Genomic DNA, 21,315 nt, shown 5'->3' on the forward strand with positions numbered 1-21,315 from the left:
CACAAACCGTGAGATCAGGACCTGAGTGGAGATTAAGAGTTAGATGCTTAACTGAGCCAGCCAGGCGCCCCTGTAGTTAATTTCTCTGACAAAGAAAACTCCTTACTCAGATGGCTTCATTTGTGAATCACGCCAAACCTTTAAGGAAGAAATAACACCAGTTCTACATAAACCCTTGCAAAAAAGTAGAAAAGGAGAAAACATTTCCCAACTTATTTTATGAAGCCCTGATACCAAAACAAGAAAAAGACATTATAGAAAACTACAGATAATTCTTCACCTCATAGAGGCAAAAACCCTTAGCAAAATTTTAATAAACCCAATAATGTATTTTGGGGGGGGGGTGAGAGATGGAGAGAGAATGAGTGGGGGATGGGTAGCCAGCAGTGAGCCCCATGTGGGGCTCGAACTCATGAACCATGAGATCATGACTTGAGCTGAAGTTGGACACCTAACCGGCGGAGCCATCCGGGTGCCCCCAAACCCAATAATGTATTAAATAACGCACAATAACCAAGTGAAATTTTTCCTAGGAACACATTTAATATTTTAGTATAGAATGTTGTTATCCACTATTTTAAGACTAAAAAAGAAAATAAGAACAGTTCAAAACATGTAAAAACAAAACACAAAACAAAACCCCCTGACAGAATTCAACATAATTCCTGATGAAAGATCTCACTGATTTAGGGATAGATGAGAACATTTTCTTTTCAACCTGACAGTGGGCACCTATAAAAAAACCTAGGGCCTAACCATCTAACTTAATGGTAAAAGATCCAATGTTTCCCACCCCAAGATCGGGAATAAGGTAAAGACATCTGCTCTTACCACTTCTCAACAAAGTACTGGAGGTCTCAGCTAATGTAATATGGCAAGCAAAAAAAAAAAAAAAAAAAAAAAAAAAAAGAATAAAAGACATACCGATTGGAAAGGAAGAGGTAAAACAGTCTATTACCTAGGACATGATTGTACACCTAAGAAAATCCCAAAGCATCTATGAAAAAAGTGCCTGAACTAAGTAAATTTAGGAAGTCACAAGATACAAGGCCAACACATATAAATAAAATTTATTCTATATTTCAGCAACAAACAATTAAAAATTGAATTTAGGGGGGTGCCCGCGTGGCTCAGTCGGTTAAGCGGCTGACTTTGGCTCAAGTCATAACTTCGCGGTTCATGAGTCCAAGCCCCACAGTGGGCCCTGCGGTGACAGTGCGGAGCCTGCTTCAGATCCTCTGTCTCCCTCTCTCTCTGCCCCTCCCCCACTCATGCTCCCACCCTCCCTCTCAAAAATAAAAACATTTAAAAAAATTGAGATTACAGGAAACTACCCCAAAAACCAAGAGCACACTTTACACACTGTATGTTAGCCAAATTGACAATAAATTACATTAAAAATAAATTGAAATTAGGGGCAGCTGGGTGGCTCAGTTGGTTAAGCACTGACTCTTTTTTTTTTTTTTTTTTAATCTTTATTTTGAGAGAGAGACAACGTATGGGGGGGGGGGTGCGGGGGAAGGGAGGAACAGAGGGAGAGGGAGACACAGAATCCAAAGCAGGCTCCAGGCTCTGAGTTGTCAGCACAGAGCCCGACATGGGGCTCAAACTCACGAATCACAAGTTCGTGACCTGAGCTGAGTTGGAGGCTCAACGGATTGAGCTACCCAGGCGTCCCGCGGCTGACTCTTGAGTTCAGCTCAGGTCATGATCTCAGTCATGAGATTGAGCCTCGCGTTTGGCTCCATGCTGAGCATGAGTTTGCTTGGGATTCTCTCTCTTCCCCCCCCCCATCTCTCCTTCTCTCTCTGCCCCACCCCTGCTCGTGTGCTTGCTCTCACGTGCCCTCTCTCTCTGTCAAAATAAATAAAAACTGAAATAAAAAAATTCCATCTGCTAATCATAAAAACAAACTACTTGGGAAAAATTTAACAAAATATGTGCAAAGCCTGCACACTGACAACTAAAAAACTTTGTGGACAGAAATCAGAAATAAATTAGTGCAGAAGTATGCCATGTTTACGGATAAGAAGACACAATATTGTTAAGATGTTGACTGTCTCCAAATTATTCAGTAGATTAGCTATATTCCCAATGAAAATTTCAGGGTTTTTTTGTTTTTCTTTTCTTCACAAATTGGGCATTACGATTCTAAAGTTCAAACAGAAATATAAAGGACTGGGGCGCCTGGGTGGCGCAGTCGGTTAAGCGTCCGACTTCAGCCAGGTCACGATCTCGCGGTCCGTGAGTTCGAGCCCCGCGTCGGGCTCTGGGCTGATGGCTCAGAGCCTGGAGCCTGTTTCCGATTCTGTGTCTCCCTCTCTCTCTGCCCCTCCCCCGTTCATGCTCTGTCTCTCTCTGTCCCAAAAATAAATAAACGTTGAAAAAAAAAATTAAAAAAAAAAAAAAAGAAATATAAAGGACTGAGAGGAGTCAAACAGATTTTTAAAAATAGGAATACAATGGCCGTACACTGCCTGATTTCAACATTTGGAGATTTCAAGATGTCTACAAATCTACAGCAACCAGGGCCATGTATCGTACTAGCACCACGATACACAAATGGATCCATGCAACAGAAATGGACCCACACATACATACTAATTTTTGACAGAGGCGCCAAGGTAATTTAATTACATAAATGCAGAATTCATCATTAACAAATGTTGCTATAATCACTAGACTGACACATGGGAAAAAATGATTCTTGACTTCCTTCGCACAGTAAACTACAGCTAGTAGAATTAAGTCATTAACTAAGATTTAAAACATAAAGGCGTAAGAATTCTAAACAAAAGCATAGGAGAAAATCTTGATGATTTTGGACGGATGCGTAAGACACAAAAAACATGAACTATAGAAATAATTGATACACTGGACTTGATCAAAAAACACCTTTGCTGTTTAAAAGAAACTGTAATCAAAAGTTTAAGAAGAAAGTTTTTGAAGTGTGGAAGTTAACTAGTTGTTGGCGTTGAGGGAAGTGAGCGGCAGGGGGGACAGCAGCAACTATGAGGCAGGAGAACAGGGCATAGCGGGGGTGGCCAGGTCCTGGAGTTCAGGGGAGGCTCCAACACCACTTACCAGGTGTTGGCGTGCTGGAGGGCAACCCTTGTCTTCCCTAGTTCTCTTCCTCCGTGATCATGCTCCCTTGTTGTCTTCTCCTCTCCCACCCCCCAACGCTTGTTTTGCAAATGTAAGTCTTCCCCAGCTGTGTCCTGCTCCCCAAGTTTCCCACGAGTGCTCTCATCCCTCCCACAACTCAACTTCACCTGTGCACTGTAGTCTCAAGTCAACTTCTCCAGGCTTCCCCTTAGGGCCAGGCCCATATTTCCAACCTGTGATTTGGACCTCGTCCCCTGCAGAACTTGGTAGCCATCCCTCTTCCTGTCCTAAGGCCCTCACTCCTCCCATACTCATGGGCCTTCCCTAATGGCCACATATGTCATACAGGGTGGGGTGAGGGGAAGCATGGGCCCTAGGAGCCATCAGGCCTGGACTTAAATTGGAGGTTTCTGTGGAAAATGGGAATTTAGACATTCTGCCCTTCCTACCTCCCTCTGCACCTATGCCCTCCGTCCATCTTTGGGAAATGGAAATTAAAACCAGAATGAGGTACTACCGCGCACCCTCCAACACAGCTAAAATTAAAGAGTGCGTAACCCACTCCTCTTCCAATTTTTAAACTGGGCTTCCAAATGCTTTACACTTCCACTGTTTCCCTCGAGAATCAGCCATTCCTTTATGTTTGGCCAAGCCCCTGTTACCTATCATGCTCTCAGCACACTCCCATGTTTCTCTTTTGTGGCACAGATAAAGGTCCAATAAATCGTTTCCTGCACGTTAGTTTTAGGATGTATCTCTTTCTTCCTTGTAGGGAAGGTCCACCAGGGCAGGAACCGATTCTATCTGCATTAGGGGTGGGCTAACTTTCTGAGAAGGGCCAAACAGCGTATATTTTCAACTTTCTGGGCTACAGGACCTTAGTCACAACATTCAACTCTACCATCGTAGCCAGAGAGCAGTGGAGACAGTACGTGCGGAAGTACGACTGTGATTCGGTAAAGTTTTATCTATAAAAACAGCAGGGAGGCCAAAGGTCCAGTCTGCTGACCCCTGGCTTAAATTACCAGCACCCAGTCCAGCATGTGGCATATAGAAAGCGCTCAATGAATAAAGGAAAAAAAAAAAAAAGCCCTTGTTTCTTGTTTTTTGTCAACTCGATGGAAACCAGTACGGAGGGAAGGTGGTTTTAGTGGGATGCTGGGGGTGGAATGGAGACAACAGTAGGTCCAAGAGGGAACAGCAGTTGAGGGAGCAGCAACCTCTCTTCCAGGAGTTCCTGCCACCGGCACGGCACGGCAGGCTTGGGAAATGGTACGGTCTTAGGACAGCAGGTGAGTCGGGGACACGTTTGCAGGCCGTGACAAGGAGGCGGGGCGCGGGAAGAAGAAAGGGACAAGCGGTGACGAGGGGGCTCCAGGGCTCAGGTGGGAGGGGAGCTGGTCACAAAAGGAGGAAGATACCTGCGGAGGCCGAGAGAAAAGAAACCAGGACAAGTGGAAGGAAATGAAGGGAAAACCTCATCTTCCTCTTGCCTGTGAAATGTGAGCCAAGACCCCCTGGTGAAGAGAGCAGGAGTCAAGGTGGGGAACCCCAGCGTCCGCCAGCCTGGGGAAGTGGACGCCCAGGACGGGGCTGCTGGCCTCCTCACCACCACCGGAACCATACCCCTCCTGTTCTGTCTCCTGGTCTGAGAGAGCACTTTTCACCAAGGTGGTGTCTGCGTATTCCAGAGCCGTGTTTCCAGCTCTGACCTGGTGTGAAATGTGTCACGCACTGAGTCACCAGCACGACTTGCTATCACTTCCTGTCACTTCGCTTTCCCAGGCAGGTAGCAACAGGCAGGCCCGAAGGCGGATGAGGTCACGTTTTACACAAGTGCACATACGCAGTTCTTTCTTGAAGGATACAGAAAGGCATTTTAATTTCAGAACGACAGTGGTGGTTTCACCTCCATGCCCACAAACAGGATTGTGTACGTTGTAAACTGTTTCTGCAGGAGCACTGAATGTTTCTTTAAATGGAAGATACCATTTGATTGGGGGTTGCAATAAAAATAGCATAGCAGCTATTTAATTTTATAAGCCTCGCACAGTAGTAAAACCTATAAGACACAACTTCTCACAGCAAAAGTCTTAATATCACAATACTTAGTTACCCTGAAAGGTTTTCTCACAGTCAAAAACCTATATAGCCAGTCAGTTTCACTTACCCAAAGAACCAGACACCAGGAAAAAGCTGCCATTTCAACATTAATGTATTAATTCATGATTCCTACTTGCGCAGGAATGTATGAGAAGGAGACAGGAGCAGTGGTGACGCGGCCAGAAGCGCTGTCCTGGGCGTCCACTTACCCAGGTGCCAGCCCTCCCAGTCTGACAGATGCCTCCCACTTTTCAGGAAAAGAACTAAAACCATCTAAGTATCTTTCAGTTGATGTCCCTGAAAGAGTATTACCAGGACCTCTTTTCTTCTGCTTTATTTCAAGACGTAATCGTCGTTCATATTTACAGACTGAAGTACACTCTACCTGAAACTTTAACTTGTATTTTTAGTTTGAAGTGTTCACCTTCCAAATCAAAAGACAACTTTCCCAAAACACACCGGTCCTCACTGTACCTTCAAGTCCTTCCAGAGATGATGGAGACTGCCACCGGTGAACGCACACCCACTCCCTCTCCCGTAACACACTTTTTAATTTGGAAGGACTTCCAATACACCTTTAGCTACATATTCAACAGAGTTAATCTCTTACCCTATTGTTGGGTTGATGTTCGGATCAAAGCTGTCTTCCACGAACCGCCATACGATGCTCGATTTACCTACACCTGTATCCTGAAAGAGAAGGAGACACACAAATAAATCTCCTTGCTTGCAGAGAGCGAAAACTACATTGGGCCATGGGTGCAGGATTTCAGAAAAATCACTGTACATGCTAAGTTTCAGAAGTTAAGAGACACAAAGAAGGTTTTCATAAACATCCAGCGGGAGTAATTAGATTTCAAAATGCACTGCAGGAGAGGGGTTTTGCAGTTTTTAGGAGCCATTAGAATCTTCTGAAAAACCCAAAGTTGCTGCTTAGTGTGAAAAGTGACAAACTCTCTTGTTAACGTGTATAAGTAAACTATGAACTCTTGAATTCCTTCTGAGTAATCCCTGATAAATCACAGCCCCACCCTATTTGGGAAGGGGGAAGGCTAGTTATTGGAATCCCTTTCACTCTCTAAAGCAGCAACTCAGGCAAGAGAACATTCACTGCGCAAAGCGGGATCTCAAGAGGCAACGTTGCCCTGACAAGGCAGGAAGCTGAAGCTTCCAACTAGTTCTTGGAGTTTCGTGATCTGAACTTTCCCCCAAGAAAGTAACTCTGCGAGAAGGGGGGAGGGGGGGGTGATCCCACAAGTTCAAAAACTCCAAACAAACGAGAAAGGAGAGGACGCTGCTTGTAAAACCTGAAGACCTGCTATTGGTTTCACTCTGGAAGACTTGGCCAACTTCTAACTAGTACCTTAGTAGGAAACTATTTGGGAGCTGCTCTCAACCTAGATGCAACGGAGAGGCAGGGAAGGCTCCTCACCCTCTGGGGGCGGGAGGAGTCCTTGGGCTCCAGGGAGGAACAGGGCAGAGGGTCCCTCCGGCCAGTAGGACCCTCAGGGGCGGGTGGCAAGGGGGGCAAGGATGACCCGGGGGCCGGAGGGAGGGTCCCGGGGCAAGTCCCGCACGGAGGCTTGGGGAAGGGGCGGAGGGGACTTGGGCACGCTTGGGTCCTCGGCCTGCCCGGCCTCCCGCGGCCCTCCCGGCCGGCCAGCCGCCACTCACCCCCAGCAGACACACTTTGAGCTCCCTCAGCGCCATGGCCCGGGAGCCAGGGGCGCGGGCCCGCCGCCGCCCTAAGTTGAAGAGGGAGAGGCCGGGCCCAGCACGAGCATCCCCCGGCGCCGCCGCCGCACGGCTCAGCCCCGGCCGCGGGGCGCGCAGAGGCGGCGGCCGTCCGCTCGCCAGCCCTCGGCCCGTCCCGTCCGCCGCCAGCCGCGCGGGGCCCGCCTCAGCAGCCCGGACGGTGCTCCGGCCTCCCGGGCGCCGCTGCCGCCGCCATCTTGGGACGCCTTGCCGGGTCACCTGACCTCCCCGCCCACCTCGGCAGCCACCTTCGCCGGGAGGGCGGGGTCGGCCGGCGCCGCGAGGCTCGCGGGGAGGTGCCGGCCCTGGGGGGCGGGGCCCGGAGCCCTCGGCCCCGCCCCTCACCCCGGTCCCGCCCCCGCCCCCCGCGCGGACCCCGCCTCCTGGCCCATCCCAAGATGGCGGGTGAGTGGGGTTGGCTCCCTGGGCGCAGGGGCGGCCCCCTCCCTCCAAGCCGGACCACCCCAGGAGGCCCGGGGACCCCCGCCCGCCCCTGAGCCCGCCTGCCGCGGTCCCCCTCCTTATGTGTAACTCCTGTGTGTTTCTTGGTTTTCAGAGATCCCTCTGTACTTTGTGGACTTGCACGATGACTTAGACGATTGTAAGTATCAGTTGGGGCGCCCCCGCCCCTCCCGGGGAACCTCTCACGGAATTCGGGGTGCACGGAACGCCGCGGGAGAGCTACAGGCCAGGCCCTCCCTGTTGGGACAGAAGAACAGGACCCCCAACTTCCTGGATGCACTGGTGGCGGTCCCTCCTCACTGGGCGGAGCCGGGCGAGGATGGGGAGCCCTCCCCTCCTGAGGGAGGATTTTGGTTGTCGTTGGGAAACTTCTGACTTCCGGTCACTTTCTTTCTCTTCCTCCTCCTCGCCCGCGGCGGCCGGGGAGGGTGCGGGGGCTTGGCCCAAGTCCTGGTGACTGCGGGCGAGAGGAGGCGCGGTCACCTTGCACCCAGGGTCTCCACTTTTTCCCCTGGGACTTTAACCAGTGCCGCGGAGTTTCAGGGTTTGGTTGGTCCCGCCCTCCGTGTGGCCGGCCACAGACTTGCACGGACTTCTCACGTGGACTGGCCACAAGCCCAGCTCCATCACTTCTCCCAAGGAGCCCCTTTGGCGCCTTCCTTCCTGGGGTGGGTCTCCTAAACTTGGCCCTTCCTGCGCTCTCCTTCTCTTTGGAATCGCCCTAAGGACTGAGGGCTGGGGGAGGTGTCATCCTCTAAATGCAAATCCCCATTTGTGGTAAATGAAGCATTTCCTTTCCGTTCAACAAACATTTCTTGAGCACCTACTTGTTCTGGGCCAGGCCACGTGCAGCTCCCTAGACCTACAAAGAAGACCCAGAAACAGGGGCAGCGCCCAGGGGTTCACAGTCCAGGAGGAGAGAGCTGACCTGTAAACAAAACGACCGAACCCCGGGATGCTTGGCTGGTAAAGGAGTCCTGACGGTTTCCCTTACCTGACGAATCACCCCAAAACTTAATGACTTAAACCAACGGCATTTTATTATTGCTAACAGTTCTGTGGGTTGACTGGGTGATACAGAAGCTTCATGTGTTCTCCGTTGAACTCTGGGAAGGTGAGAAGGTCCCAGAGGGCTTCACGTGCAGGAGATCTCACAGGACTGTCAGACAGGACCTCTGTTCTCCAGGTGTCTTTTCCACTTGGTTTGGTTGGGATTCTCAAAGCATGGTGGCTGCAGGCACCTCTTTTCTGGCGGCTCACGTCCTTGTCTTTTTTGTATATACGTACCAAAAGGAACTAAGACTCTAGGAAAAAACAATTAGGATTTTACTTTGGCCTTGTTTCAGCAAGTGCTGGGTATTTGGACCTAATACTAGAGGAGGCCTTAAATATTCTGTAGCAGACTGCTGAAGACTTGCCCCAACAGAGAAGGAAACTACCATTATGGCTCTGAATATACCCATGCCTTGTGTATTGCAAGTTTGGGAGTCTGGTGGGGCTTCCTGTTTGAGGGGTGGGAGCTGGGAGGTGCTGACATTACCATGCAATTGATTTAAAAGCCATGGGAGGCTGGCCTTTCCCCCCACCGCAAGCTCCCGGGTCTCACCCTTATACCTTACTGATATTGGGAGGCATTATCACACCATGGTTGACAGACAGCAAGGACCCTGAGGTCCTGTGAGCCACTTCTTTCCTTTTAGCTCAATGTCTGACGTAACAATTTTTATCGTCCATGAATTCATTATTATTATTTTCATCATCACTAGTGCTGGGCTTTTGTGTAAGATTTTCTGATTCAGTGTTTATGGCTAACTACTCTGGGAGGTGGAGGAGATTATTCCAGTTTTGCAAGTGATAAAACAGAATCCGAGAAGTGGAGTAACTAACTCATCCAGTCTGCTACAGCTCATAAGTGATCGAACCAGCAGTCACGCTCTGTTCCTTTTGAACCTTGTCCTTTTTTTTCCTGCCGCCCAGATCAACCTCAGATATTCTTAACCTAATGGTAGGGGCACGGCTGTCAGTTTGAGTGGTTTTGTGTCGTCTTCCTTGGGTGTTTTGTCCAAGCGATGCGGTAACTGCTTCATGTAGGCGGTCAGTCGCTGTGGGCAGGGACACAGGTCACCCTTTTTATAACCCAATGTCCTGTATGAGCTAGGCGTTTAATTAATTAATTACAGTTGTGACTTGGAACAGTAATGGATTGCAAGGCTTGTCTGATTTACTTGGTGATTCTTGATTAAATTTGACTAACTTAAAAAAGAAAAAAGCCTTAACGAATGGATGCCTTGTTTTTTAAAAATCATTCAGAGTCTTCAGGCCATCGCAGCACAGAAAAAATTTAATTTTAGAGAGTTAGCTTGCTAAATTCCTTCTCTCGAGAGCAGAAAGTGTGTGTGGTGGCCTGGCATATCGGTCCCGGTGGAGGATTGCACTGGAAAGTGGAGCTTTGTGAGTTTGTGCCTAAGGGGCCTATGAGTTTGCTTACAGCATGTGCAGCCTGAAGAGGTATTACTCTCAGTAAGGTTTGTTGGCCAATTAGAATGTAAGCCTGTGTCGGTGGTAGGTGGGAAAGAAAACAAACCAAAAAACACCCCGAGCGCAATCCACTGCGGATGAAAAGACACCTAAGTGACCTATCAGCAAGTGCGATATGTGGTCATTCTTGGGCTCTTAGTTGAACAAACCAGCTTTAACAAGACATTATTGAGACAGTTGGGGAAAATTGAACTTGGACTGGGCGGTAGCTGGTGGTCAGGATTGTTATGAATTCTGTCAGATGTGATAGTCGTACCACAGTTTCGTTCAAAGGAGAAAAGGCCTTATCTAACAGAAACAAGCAAATTTTTATGGGCGAAATGATTTGATGCGGGAGGTCTGCTTTCAGATACCGCAGCAAACAATAAACAGGCACAAAGTTGGGAGGAAGGATAAGTGGGAGAAGAAGGGCAGGATATTGATACTTGTTGAGGCTGGTTGCCGGGGACGGCGGGTGTATTATCCTGTTCTCTCTGTTTTTGCATATGTGTGAAAATGTCCACGGTACAGTTTGTAAAAAATGAAAGTTTCATCTGTGACCAAACATCCGCACAAAGAGCTGGAAAGCTGGATTCCCAGTTCTGAAGGCACTACAAAGTTACGGTAAGATAAAGATGCATTTTTAGCTTCAAAAGACAGACTGATAGACTGTATTAGCATTTAGGGAACAGTGTGTTTGTTTTCAGAGGTTTAGTTTTTAAGAGGTATCTATCTATGAAAGAAGTTGGAGAGGGCATGCTTCTATTGAATGGAAAACCTAGGTGTCCACAAATGATATCTGAACTTTTGTAGAAAATAAGATTATTAAGTCAGAGGAATATAGACAACCTACTTGGATCTTATTGCTGGAAGGAGCAGTGTATGTTTAAGCTTGAATAAGAGACATCCTCCAGAGCAAAAAGCATTCCATTTCACCTGCTTTGTTCCAAGTTTGTAAAAATGTTCTGTTCAAGGACCACGGGCAAACTGTGTGCCCCCGAAGTGGAGAAGCTATATTAATTTGAGTCCAGAACCAAACCATTGAACTCTCTTTCTGAACTGTAAGATACACTTGAATCAAAGATTGTCAATTAAACCCCCCCCCCCCCCAAACCCTCCCTGTTAAGTGAACTAGTTTGAACAGGAACAGGAACTTGAGTATGCTGATACTTGTGAAATAGAACACAATCCGGACACATGGCACTATTCTCTAAATCAGAGATGGGCAATTTTTGTTCTATACAGGCTCTGATAGTAAATATTTTAGGCTTTGTGGGCTGGAAGGTCTGATGGATCCAGTCAAGTGTGCTGTTGTAACCTGGAAGGACTCACAGACATGTCTAAATGAATGGGCATGGCTATTTTCTAATAAAACTTTATTTACACGTACACCCAGTGGGCTGGATTCGGTCCACGGGCCAAATCATTCTGATCTCATTCTTTCAGAGCCTCTGAGCGTATTAGCTAAGCCAACCTTAACAGACTGTCTTTCCCACCAGGTTCGGTGTGAAGAGCTGACCTCTTTGCTAGTACAGCCTCTGTTTTGTTAAGTAACCCCTGACATACTGCTCAGGGTTCGCATCTCATTTTTCCTGTTGGTGTACTGGGGATAAAAACATGTACCTCTTTCCTCCCAGCAGGATGAGGTGGCAAGGAACAAAAGAGTCAGAGTGGTGGACTCAGTATCAACTTTGCTTCCCCTCTGATCATCATAACGCATTTTACTTTTGTTGCTCTGTATTTTCCATTTCCTGTGAGACAAACAGATGAACATCACAGATTCCCTGAAATTGTCTCTGTTTAAAAAGAGAGGGTTTTTTTGTTGTTGCTGCTGTTGTTGTTGTTGTTTGTTTGTTTTGTTCTTCTTTTTAGAAAGTGTTTTTCTAATGTTGGTTTATTTTTAAGAGACAGAGAAACGGATCGTGAGCGGGGGAGGGGCAGAGAGCGAGGGAGACACTGAATCCGAAGCAGGCTCCAGGCTCCGAGCTGTCAGCACAGAGCCCGATGCGGGGCTCGAACTCACAGACCACTAGAGATCATGACCTGAGCCACCCAGGTGCCCTCAGGCAGAGTCTTTTTAACTTTATTTTGTTACCAAGCAAAGCTCCCAAGGGGCACAAAAAGACTACGTCACTGGCCCCAGGCAACACAGCTAGTGATTGGCAGAGGTGGGATTCAGACCAGGGAGTCTGGGCTATGGGATTTGTACAAAGCTGCCATGCTTTGGCTTTAGTGCATGACTAATATTTATTAAGGACCTATTAAGTCCCAGGCACTACATTAGGCCTTATGAACGCAGAGGAGAATAAATCAAACCGCATTTCTGCTCTCACGGAGCTTTCAGTCCATCGGCAGAGATAGCCTTGAAAAAGCCAACATAAATGAGTGAGCTAAGTTCGGGAGTGGTGGTGTAGGACGTGTGACAGGTGAGTGTGATCAGAAGTGCCAGGCAGGGCTGTTGGAGCGACGGAGTTGCTGCTTTACCTTGAGTGGCCAGAGAAGGCTTGTCAGGAGCTCTGACCGGTGCTCTAGGAGTTGAATAACAAGACGGAGATGTTTCCTCGTGGAGCTGGAGAAGGCATCTGGGCATGGCAGACGGCAAGGGCGCAGGCTCGGAGGCTGGACGGGCTTGTTGTTGGCCAGGACTTGTGCATCTGGAGCACGCTGAGCACTGGACACAGGATTTGGAGGAGGGGGGACACTCCCACGTGTGACCTTTGGTCCCTCACGGGATAAGGGGTTTGCCTTTTGCTCAAGGGGCCAGGGGGTGCCACTGGAGAGTTCTAGTCAGAGCAGTGCCCAAAGCTGAGTTACATTGTAAAGGACAGACTGTGGAGAAACAAGCCAGGCCTGGAAAAAGCGCTGTGGTCCAGGGATCCAGGCAAGGGCAATGGGGTCTCGATGGCGGGGGTGGGTGTGAGAGCAGCGAGTGGGGTCGATCGATAGTTCTGAAAGGGGAGAGTCAGCTCAGAGACAGACCGTGTGCCTCCCTCTACCCAGGCTGGGCTGGGCACCTCTCCTCGTCCTCCCTGAACTCTGTGGTGGCATCTAAGCCCAGCATGGCCAGATGTCCGTTCTTGTCCATCAGAGCCGCTCTTCCCCATCTTGGATCCCCAGGGTCTAGCATGCTGAATGGCAGCATAACAGATCTGCAGAAGTTCACGCTGAATAAGTACACCAGGCATTATGCGAGGGTGGAGTTCGTATTTTCCACCTGACACACTTTTGAGGCGTGGACAGGAGGTCCCAGGGACACAGTCTGGGAGGCCACCAGAAAGCCCCTTTGTAGGGTTCCGGAGCAGAGTTAGGACTGAAGAGAGTCATTACTGGTGGGTGGAAGCCTGAGCCGAGGAACGGAGCCCCGGGCAGCAGAAGCTTCCAGTAGCGGAGCCCTGGAGAACAAATATCCCAGCGGTAAGAAACGAGGGGACCCTTGAAGCCAAGGGTTTGGTTTCTTTGGGTTGTTCCGTTTGGGTCGATCATCTCTGCCACTTGCCACAGAAGGGTCAGGTGAGGTGGGGACTGAAGGGCAGCCACGGGCTCTGGTAGTTTGGAGGGTCTACGGTGACCTCAGTGCGAGCTTTTCCAAGGCAGCCAAGGAGCAGAAGCCAGACCGGAATCAGTTGGGAAGGCACGAGGAGTTAAGGCAATGTCACGTTTAGTTCACTAGCTGAGTGGTCACTTATTGACTAGCCCTTGTATTCCAGGCACTGGCTAGCAGTTGGGCACTTTCGGGAATGGTCGCCGTTCTTGTGAGCTCACAGCCCGGCAGGGGGAAAACAGACCCTTTGAAGGAGAAGCAGCTGGAAGGATTGAGGTCAGTTGCTTTTCTTGGATAGAAGAGCCCAGAACACATTTGCATTATTTATATCTACTTTGAAACCCTTAAAAAAAAAAAATATATATATATATATATATACATATGATATATATCATATATATATCATATGATATATATTATATATGTATAATTTGAATGGCCCAACAATTCTACTTTAAGATGTGAACATATTCTTCTCAAAAAGACATGGTCATAGTAGCACTATTCTTTCTTTTGTCTTAAATCTTAAGCACTCTTTGTGGTTTCAGAGCCTTGTTAACTTTATCCATAGATTAACACTTTAGATATATTGAATAGGTTAGGGGAAAAAAAGTCATGTAATAATAATTTATTGCCTAGGTACTGTTACCTGACATTGTATTATTTACTCTGGATAAATTTTCTTAGTAATTCTAGAACTGATAATTTTTTCTCTCACACTGTATATATATTATATATATATACATATAATTTATTGTTTTTATTTTTTATTTTTAAGTTTTTTATGGAAGTGTAATTAACATAGTGTTATGTTAGTTGTGCACTATAATGATCAACAATTCTATACATTACTCACTGCTCATCATGATAAGTGTGCTCTTACTAAATTTTTTTTATGTTTATTTTTGAGAGAGAGAGAGAGAGAGAGTGAGCATGAACGGGGGAGGGGCAGAGAGAGGGAGACACAGATTCCAACGTTTATTTATTTTTTGGGGACAGAGAGAGACAGAGCATGAACGGGGGAGGCGCAGAGAGAGAGGGAGACACAGAATCGGAAACAGGCTCCAGGCTCTGAGCCATCAGCCCAGAGCCTGACGCGGGGCTCGAACTCACGGACCGCGAGATTGTGACCTGGCTGAAGTCGGACGCTTAACCGACTGCGCCACCCAGGCGCCCCAGGAGACACAGATTCCGAAGCAGGCTCCAGGCTCTGAGCTGTCAGCACAGAGCCCGACGCGGGGCTCGAACTCACGAGCCGTGAGATCATGACCTGAGCCGAAGTCAGATGCTTTATCGACTGAGCCCCCCAGGTGCCCCACAATAAGTGTGCTCTTAGTCTCCTTTATCTGTTTCACCCATCAAATAGTAGCACTGTTCTCAATAGTCAGAAACGGGAACCCACCCACACATCCATCATGAATACAATCCATCATGGATTATGAATTGTGGTTCCATTCATACAAGGAAAACTATGTAGCTATAATAGTGAATGATCTAGGAGTCTACCTAATAATGTGGATGAACTTCGCAAACATAATAATGAGTGATCGAAGCCAGACACAAAAGGGTACATACTGCACGATGGCATTTATACGAACTACAGGAACAAGCAAAGCTAATGGCATCTGGGCTGTTTGAAGGCAAGAGAGTGGTCATCCTTGGGGTAGGAGAGGAAGTGGAAGGGGCCGAGGGGCTTTTGTAGGTGCTGGTAAAATTGTTGAGCCGAGTGCTGGTCACCCCAGTGTGTTCAGTTTGTGAAAATCCTTCAAGTGGAACGCTTGCTATTTGTACACTTTTCCATATAGTGTTATGCTTGGATTTTCTAAAAGGCACTGATTTTTAGAATCAAGGTGCAAGGGAGAGTATAACCATGGACTGAGGAGAAGGAGTCCATGAAAAGGGAAAGATGACATACTGACTTTTTTAAAAACAGCTTTTTATTTATTTAAGTCATCTCTACACCCATCCTGGGGCTTGAATTCACCACCCCAAGATCAAGAGTCCCATGTTCTGCTGACTGAGCCAGCCAGGCGCTCCCTAAAGCAAAAGACGACAGAGCAGAAAGAGTGGAAGACTTGTGGGGGTTGGATTGTATGAGACCAGAATAGAGCTTGGTGCATCCATAGAAGAGTGTGCTTCTTTCCTAGAAGAAGGAGGGCCCCCTTCCTGGCAGCTTGGCCAAGGTGGTCAGTAGAGAAGTGACTTTATGTTGGTCAGCATTGCTTGACGAGTTCAAATATTTTGAACAGTAGGAATGTCGAGACCCACGCGCACATACACAAACCCCAGAGGTTGTTGGTTTTGTCTTAGAACCTGTTTTCCTTTTCGAATCTGCCTCACATCTGACTGGAGAAGTCACTGCATATTTAAGTAATATCTTTCCATTCAGTAATATTATGTAACGCCTGGCCCTCTCCCACCTCCTCTAACTCCATCCCCAACCTGGTGAGTCGGCAGGAAAATGGAGATGTGTAATGTCAGAATGGAGCACATGCTCTGCTTTGAGCTGCAGAGTTCTTTCCTATCAGGTAGCCCGAGTAAATGTTTCCCGTTAACCGTCAATGTAAAAGTCAGAGTCATAAATAATGACAGGTTTTGGAAGCCGTGATTAAAGCCACAAATCAAAGGGGAATTTCCATGTATGCATGGTGTGGAAAGGACGGCTGCTCATGAATTAACTTGGTCTTTTCGGCCAGCCCATTGCGTAGCGCTAGTAATAACCATCAGTAGCCCTCAAAGATTTGCAATATAAAACATTATGCATTGGTCGGATCTGCTCATACAAGAGCTAATAAATCAGCGTGGGTCTTGTTAGAGAATGGCATTTATATAGAGAAAGTTTGCTCGTGCAACTTGCTGTTGAAATTTAGTTAAGTCAACAAGGACCTGCAGTGTTTGGGGGTCAGTTTCCCCCTAAAAGCCAGTGAAGAATCAAGAGTGTTCTTTCGCTTTTAGATGGGCCAGGTTTGTCTAGTCTAGTCTAGCTATTAGAAATAGTCCCAATAGAGGAATCGGCGTTGATGAATGAAACCACTTTAAATAACACATTAATGGATGGTTTACTGTGGTTCCTCCCAAAATTGTTTAAGGCCTTACAAAGACTTAGTAATTGTTCATCGAAGAGTGGCTAATGAGATGCTCTATAAAATTATCAATTATGTAAGTTCTACATTACTGCATTCTTTTTTTTTTTTAAGTACAAATTTTGCAAATAAGGCTAAGGTCCTTCTTCACCATCAACCAATATTCTAACATTCTGAGATGGACATAGACAGAGTGGGCAACTCTATCGTGTTCTCCCCACCGATGTCCCCTAGTGCTGTGTCAGAGACAGAATATTGGATTGTATGGATAATTGGGCTGGCCCAGGGTGGCATAGCTCACATAGACTTATAGTGACAGGATGGCATGTTGAATGGGGAATCGTAAATATTGGGAATGCCTGGAGAATGGGTTCTTAATGAAAATGCTTTCCAGGGTAGACATGCTATCACGTTTTGCCTCTGTCTCTACCTCTGTTCACGTCTGGGCCGATAAAGGGATCTCATTGGGTATGTTTTATTGTGTTTATTTTTTCTCACCTTTCCATTTAAACCCAATTCTAGCGTGTCTGTTCAGTCAGAGCCTGGTGGCTTCCTATGACATCTCTGGCTTCCCCAAACTGGTCAAAGGCAGCAGGCACTTAGCGTACTTTCCTCTGTTACGCTCTTCCCTTCATCTGGAATGTTCTTTTTCCCAGATCCTCTCTCTCTTCCCTTATGGTGAATTCCTACTTGCCCTTCAAGGCCCAGCTCGAATGGCACCCTGTCGTAGGGAAGCATCTGCCATCTCACCTTCCGCTTCCAGGCAGAGCTGGCTTCTCTCCTGGCTTGTTTCCATCGGTATCCTATGGCTCTTGCCACCAGAGTGGGTTATTATGGGTGCGATGCTCTTTGTTCCCTTGGGAGCTTTTCGGGCCCCGGGACCATGTCTTTCTCCTCTCTGAATCACCAGTACCCAGTTGAATATTGAATTATGGTTTACCGTTGTCACCTGAAGCTAACCGCCGTGGGGGGAGGAAAACATGTTTGAGGTGGGTTCGCTATTAACATGCTTTCGGTTTTGGTACTAGATCATTTCATCTTCTTCTTAGTGCAAGATGGCCAGTGACATTTCTTTTCTTTCTTTCTATTCGATTATGCGTTCTGTGCTTTGAACCTGTAAAAGCACGTTCACCTAACGTTATACTTAAAACGTTCATTTGTGCTTAGCCTTTCTCAAGACAGATCGGCGTCTTGTGAAGAACGTTGACACACGGGCAAGTGTTCAAGGATCCATTGTGTTTCCACTAGAGCGTGCTCATCTCATTTATTCCATGCCCCAGACTGTTTTAAATGATGAATATACTGGCTGTGTTCATTATTTTTGGTAGATGACCCTTGAGTTAGCATAAAAGAGGATGAATCCTTTTTTCCTCAGAGTTGTAGGTTCCAGAAATCTGTTTTTCTGGTGGAACTTTAAATCAAGGAAGAGATTTTTTTTTTTCTTTCTTCGATTTCGCTACCTAGCATCCGGTTAAAGGATTAGGGATTACGTTATTCTTTGCAAATTGATCGGAACCTCATCGAAGAGAAGCCCATCTCGTCTCGGGTTGTGTGGGCTCAGGGCTCCTGCTTCAGAACCACTCTGGTTTGGGTTGGATGGTGGAGGTGAGCTGCATATCTTTTAGCTAGTTAGCTGGGTTTTAACACCGGGACTGTCCCTGCGGAGGACAGGCAGCAGCCACAGCCGCTGACCGGATGGCTGCTGGGGTGTTGGCCATACAGTTCAGGGAAGCATGGCGGCACATGGGTGTGCAGGGCAGGTCAGGGTGCTGAGCATTTCGTACAGCCCACCCCACGTATCAAACTACAATCATTCCAAGCCCTTCCCCTAGTGGTCTTTGTTAGCTTTAAATTATCAGTCGTTTTTGGTAGAGGGTCAGTGATGAACTTGCAGGTAGACCTGGTGCGTGGCAGAAACTCGGAGAGGGAGCAGGGGTGGGGCGGAGAGGGAGGGAGAGAGGGAATCCCAAGCAGGTTCCACACTGTCAGCATGGAGCCCTGTGGACGGCTCGAACTCACAACAGTGAGATCATGACCTGAGCCGAAACCGAGAGTAGGACACTTAACTGACTGACCGCACCCCCCCCAGGCGCCCCTGTACCTCATATTTCTAACTTGAAAGCTTGAGATTCCTGGTGTTTGTGGGTGACCTGGACTTGCTGGGTCCGAGAGTCATTGACTACTCAGGATATCACCACTTAGACTTCAGCTCTTGGGTTCCTGTGAACAGTTCACCAGACAATAGGCCCTCTTAGCAGGGCTAGAGATGTAAGCTCTAGAAAATTCTCTGTGAGAGCAGGAGTCATTTTATGAGCTACGGACCTGTCAGGAGGCACAGCAAGCTGGCTTGGCAGATCTTTACCATTCGTTCATTCATTCATTGATTCATTCATTCAGCAACTTAAAAAAATTTTTTTTAATATTTATTTATTTTTGAGAGAGAGAGAGACAGAGTGCGAGTGGGGGGAGGGACAGAGAGAGGGAGACACAGAATCCAAAGCAGGCTCCAGGCTCCGAGCCGTCAGCACAGAGCCCGACGCGGGGCTCGAACTCACGAGCTGTGAGATCACGACCTGAGCCGAAGTCAGACACGCAACTGACGGGGCCACCCGGGGGCCCCTCATTCAGCAACTTTGACTGAGTGCCTGCTGTGTACCAGGCATATCAGTGAATCAAAGATTTTCCAGGGGTGTGGGGAGAGGAGTGGACCAGCTGATAAACAGTAGACCTAGGATGTAAACATTTTGTGTGTTATAAGGTGATAATTTCTCTGGAAAAATAGGATGGTAGGAATAGGTGGGAGGCTTGCAATTTCAAAATAAAGGTCAGGGAGGACCTCACTGAGTGGATGAAAGGGCAGATTTTGAAGAGAAAAAGAAGGGGTGCCTGGCGGCTCAGTTGGTTAAACGTCTGACTCTTGATCTTGGCTCAGGGCATGATCTCACAGTTGGTGAGTTCAAGCCCCACGTGGGCTCTGCACTGAGAAGGCGGAGCCTCCTAGGGATTCTCTCTCTCTCCCTCTCTCTCTGCCCCTCCCCCACTCTTGCTTGCTCTGTCTCTGTCTCTCAAAAATAAATAAATAAACATTAAAAAAAAAAGTGTTAAAAAAAAAAAGAGAGAGAAGGAGGTTATCAGAAAGGACATCTCCGGCCGGGAGTTCCGGGTGGAGGGAACCACCCTGCAGTGCAATGGCCCTTAGCCAGAGGAGGGCCTGGAGTGTTTGGGAAGTAGCTGGGAGCCACGTGGCTGGAGGAGGGGACGGTGAAGGGGAGAAGGAGGAGTGGGAGTGCCCAGAGGGACAAAGGTGGATCTTTCCTACTGACCCCAGACCCTGCCCTTCGTGGGACCAACCTCTCACCAGGGGCTGTTCAGGTAAGGACACCTGATCCTCTCGTTTACAGTGGTTCTCAAATGGGGGCTTGTGGCAGCGACTAGAGATGTTTGTGATTGTCACAACTCGGGGAGAAGGTGCTCCTGGCATCCAGCGAGTTGAGGCCAGGAATGTTGCAGGGCATCCTGCAGTGTACGCCCGCCCCCCACCCCCCACCTCCGCCACAGAGAGTGAGCGCGGGTCAGTAGGGCTGAATGGAGAAATCTTCTAGGCTAGTGTTATATAGTTTATCAGCTGTTGATTGATTCAGTCTGTCTTGGAAAACTTAATAAAACAAAGAAACACATCAAAACACCACGGAAAGAGGTGATTAATCACAGCCCCTGGTCAGGTGCCTTCACAAGTGACATCGAAGATAATGCTGGCCGTTTTCATTCGCTTTGGGGAAAGGGGATCCGAACCTTGCTTGCATGGGCATTTTGGTAAACTCTGGTGCTTTCATGAGATAGGTAAAGAAAAAAATCTAATCTGTCATTTATAGGTGAATAGTAATAATCTCACTGATAATCTCATTAATTCAAACTCCAGTAGGATTTTCTAATTTTGAAAAGGGTCAAGGATGTTGATCCACAGGAGGGAAAATGTTTACCTAAAAAATTTTCTTTCGGTACTTGGAATAAAAGGCATTATTATTTGCACATGAATGTGACGTTATCAATGGGAATATTTTCCTTGGATTACGCTAATCCAGTATTTTTCAGAAGTCAGTCCTTTTTTTTTTTTTTTAATGATTATTTGTTTTGAGAGAGAGAGAGAGAGTGGGAGCGAGTGGGGGAGGGGCAGAGAGAGAGGGAGAGAAGGAATCCCAAGCAGGCTCTGTACCTTCAGCGCAGAGCCTGACTCGGAGACTGCTCCCAAGAGCCAGGAGATCATGACCTGAGCCGAAATCAGAGTCAGATGCTCAACCACCCGAGCCACCCAGGAGCCCCCAGAAGTCAGTCATTTCTGTACTGCTTTTCTTATTTTTGCTTTCTGTCTATGCCATTTGTATTTTTCTTTATATCAAATGGCTTATTTTTAAACACATTTGGAAAACTTGTAGCAGTTGCTCAACATGAAGCTTAACCAAAATATCATAAGATAAAAATAAAATGACGTTAAATTCTAGACAGTTGCCTGCACAAGACTCGGAGCGCAAGACCTGTGCTGTATTAAAAAGGAAGGTTCACCAGTTTTAGGGAAGAATTCAAGGCGTCCGAGCACCAAAAGGAGACTTTGTTGATTTAATTAGAGAATTGAATGGGAATAACTTTCCCAACTGTGTGGGTTAGTGATGCCCCATGTACCTTCCCTGTGCCGCACTGGGGGACGCAATGTCCCAAGCTGCCCCTACTCTGTGGCCAGGTGGCCGGCTGGCT

At 47.5% G+C, this 21,315-nt stretch overlaps 2 protein-coding genes across 5 annotated transcripts in view; one reads left to right on the forward strand and one right to left on the reverse strand.

The window, feature by feature from the left end:
• Positions 1 to 6,989, reverse strand: part of RAB22A (RAB22A, member RAS oncogene family) — a 66,252-nt gene extending 59,263 nt beyond the window's left edge. For all 4 annotated transcript variants that reach the window (XM_045444129.1, XM_045444128.1, XM_045444127.1 and 1 more), the window contains exons 1-2: positions 6,883 to 6,989; positions 5,819 to 5,898 (exon numbers count right to left, since the gene is read on the reverse strand). In XM_045444129.1, the coding sequence (XP_045300085.1) occupies positions 5,819 to 5,898; positions 6,883 to 6,918 (116 nt within the window). In that variant the 5' untranslated portion in view covers positions 6,919 to 6,989. The remainder of the gene's footprint in view (positions 1 to 5,818; positions 5,899 to 6,882) is intronic.
• Positions 6,990 to 7,289: 300 nt separating this feature from the next.
• The window catches only part of LOC123579941 (serine/threonine-protein phosphatase 4 regulatory subunit 1-like), an 84,433-nt gene continuing 70,407 nt past the window's right edge, over positions 7,290 to 21,315 (forward strand). Inside the window, 2 exon segments of the mRNA XM_045444126.1 lie at positions 7,290 to 7,368; positions 7,520 to 7,564. Of these exon segments, the coding sequence (XP_045300082.1) occupies positions 7,362 to 7,368; positions 7,520 to 7,564 (52 nt within the window). The 5' untranslated portion in view covers positions 7,290 to 7,361.

The sequence above is a fragment of the Leopardus geoffroyi genome, chromosome A3, assembly GCF_018350155.1.
Source record: "Leopardus geoffroyi isolate Oge1 chromosome A3, O.geoffroyi_Oge1_pat1.0, whole genome shotgun sequence".
NCBI lineage: Eukaryota > Metazoa > Chordata > Mammalia > Carnivora > Felidae > Leopardus > Leopardus geoffroyi.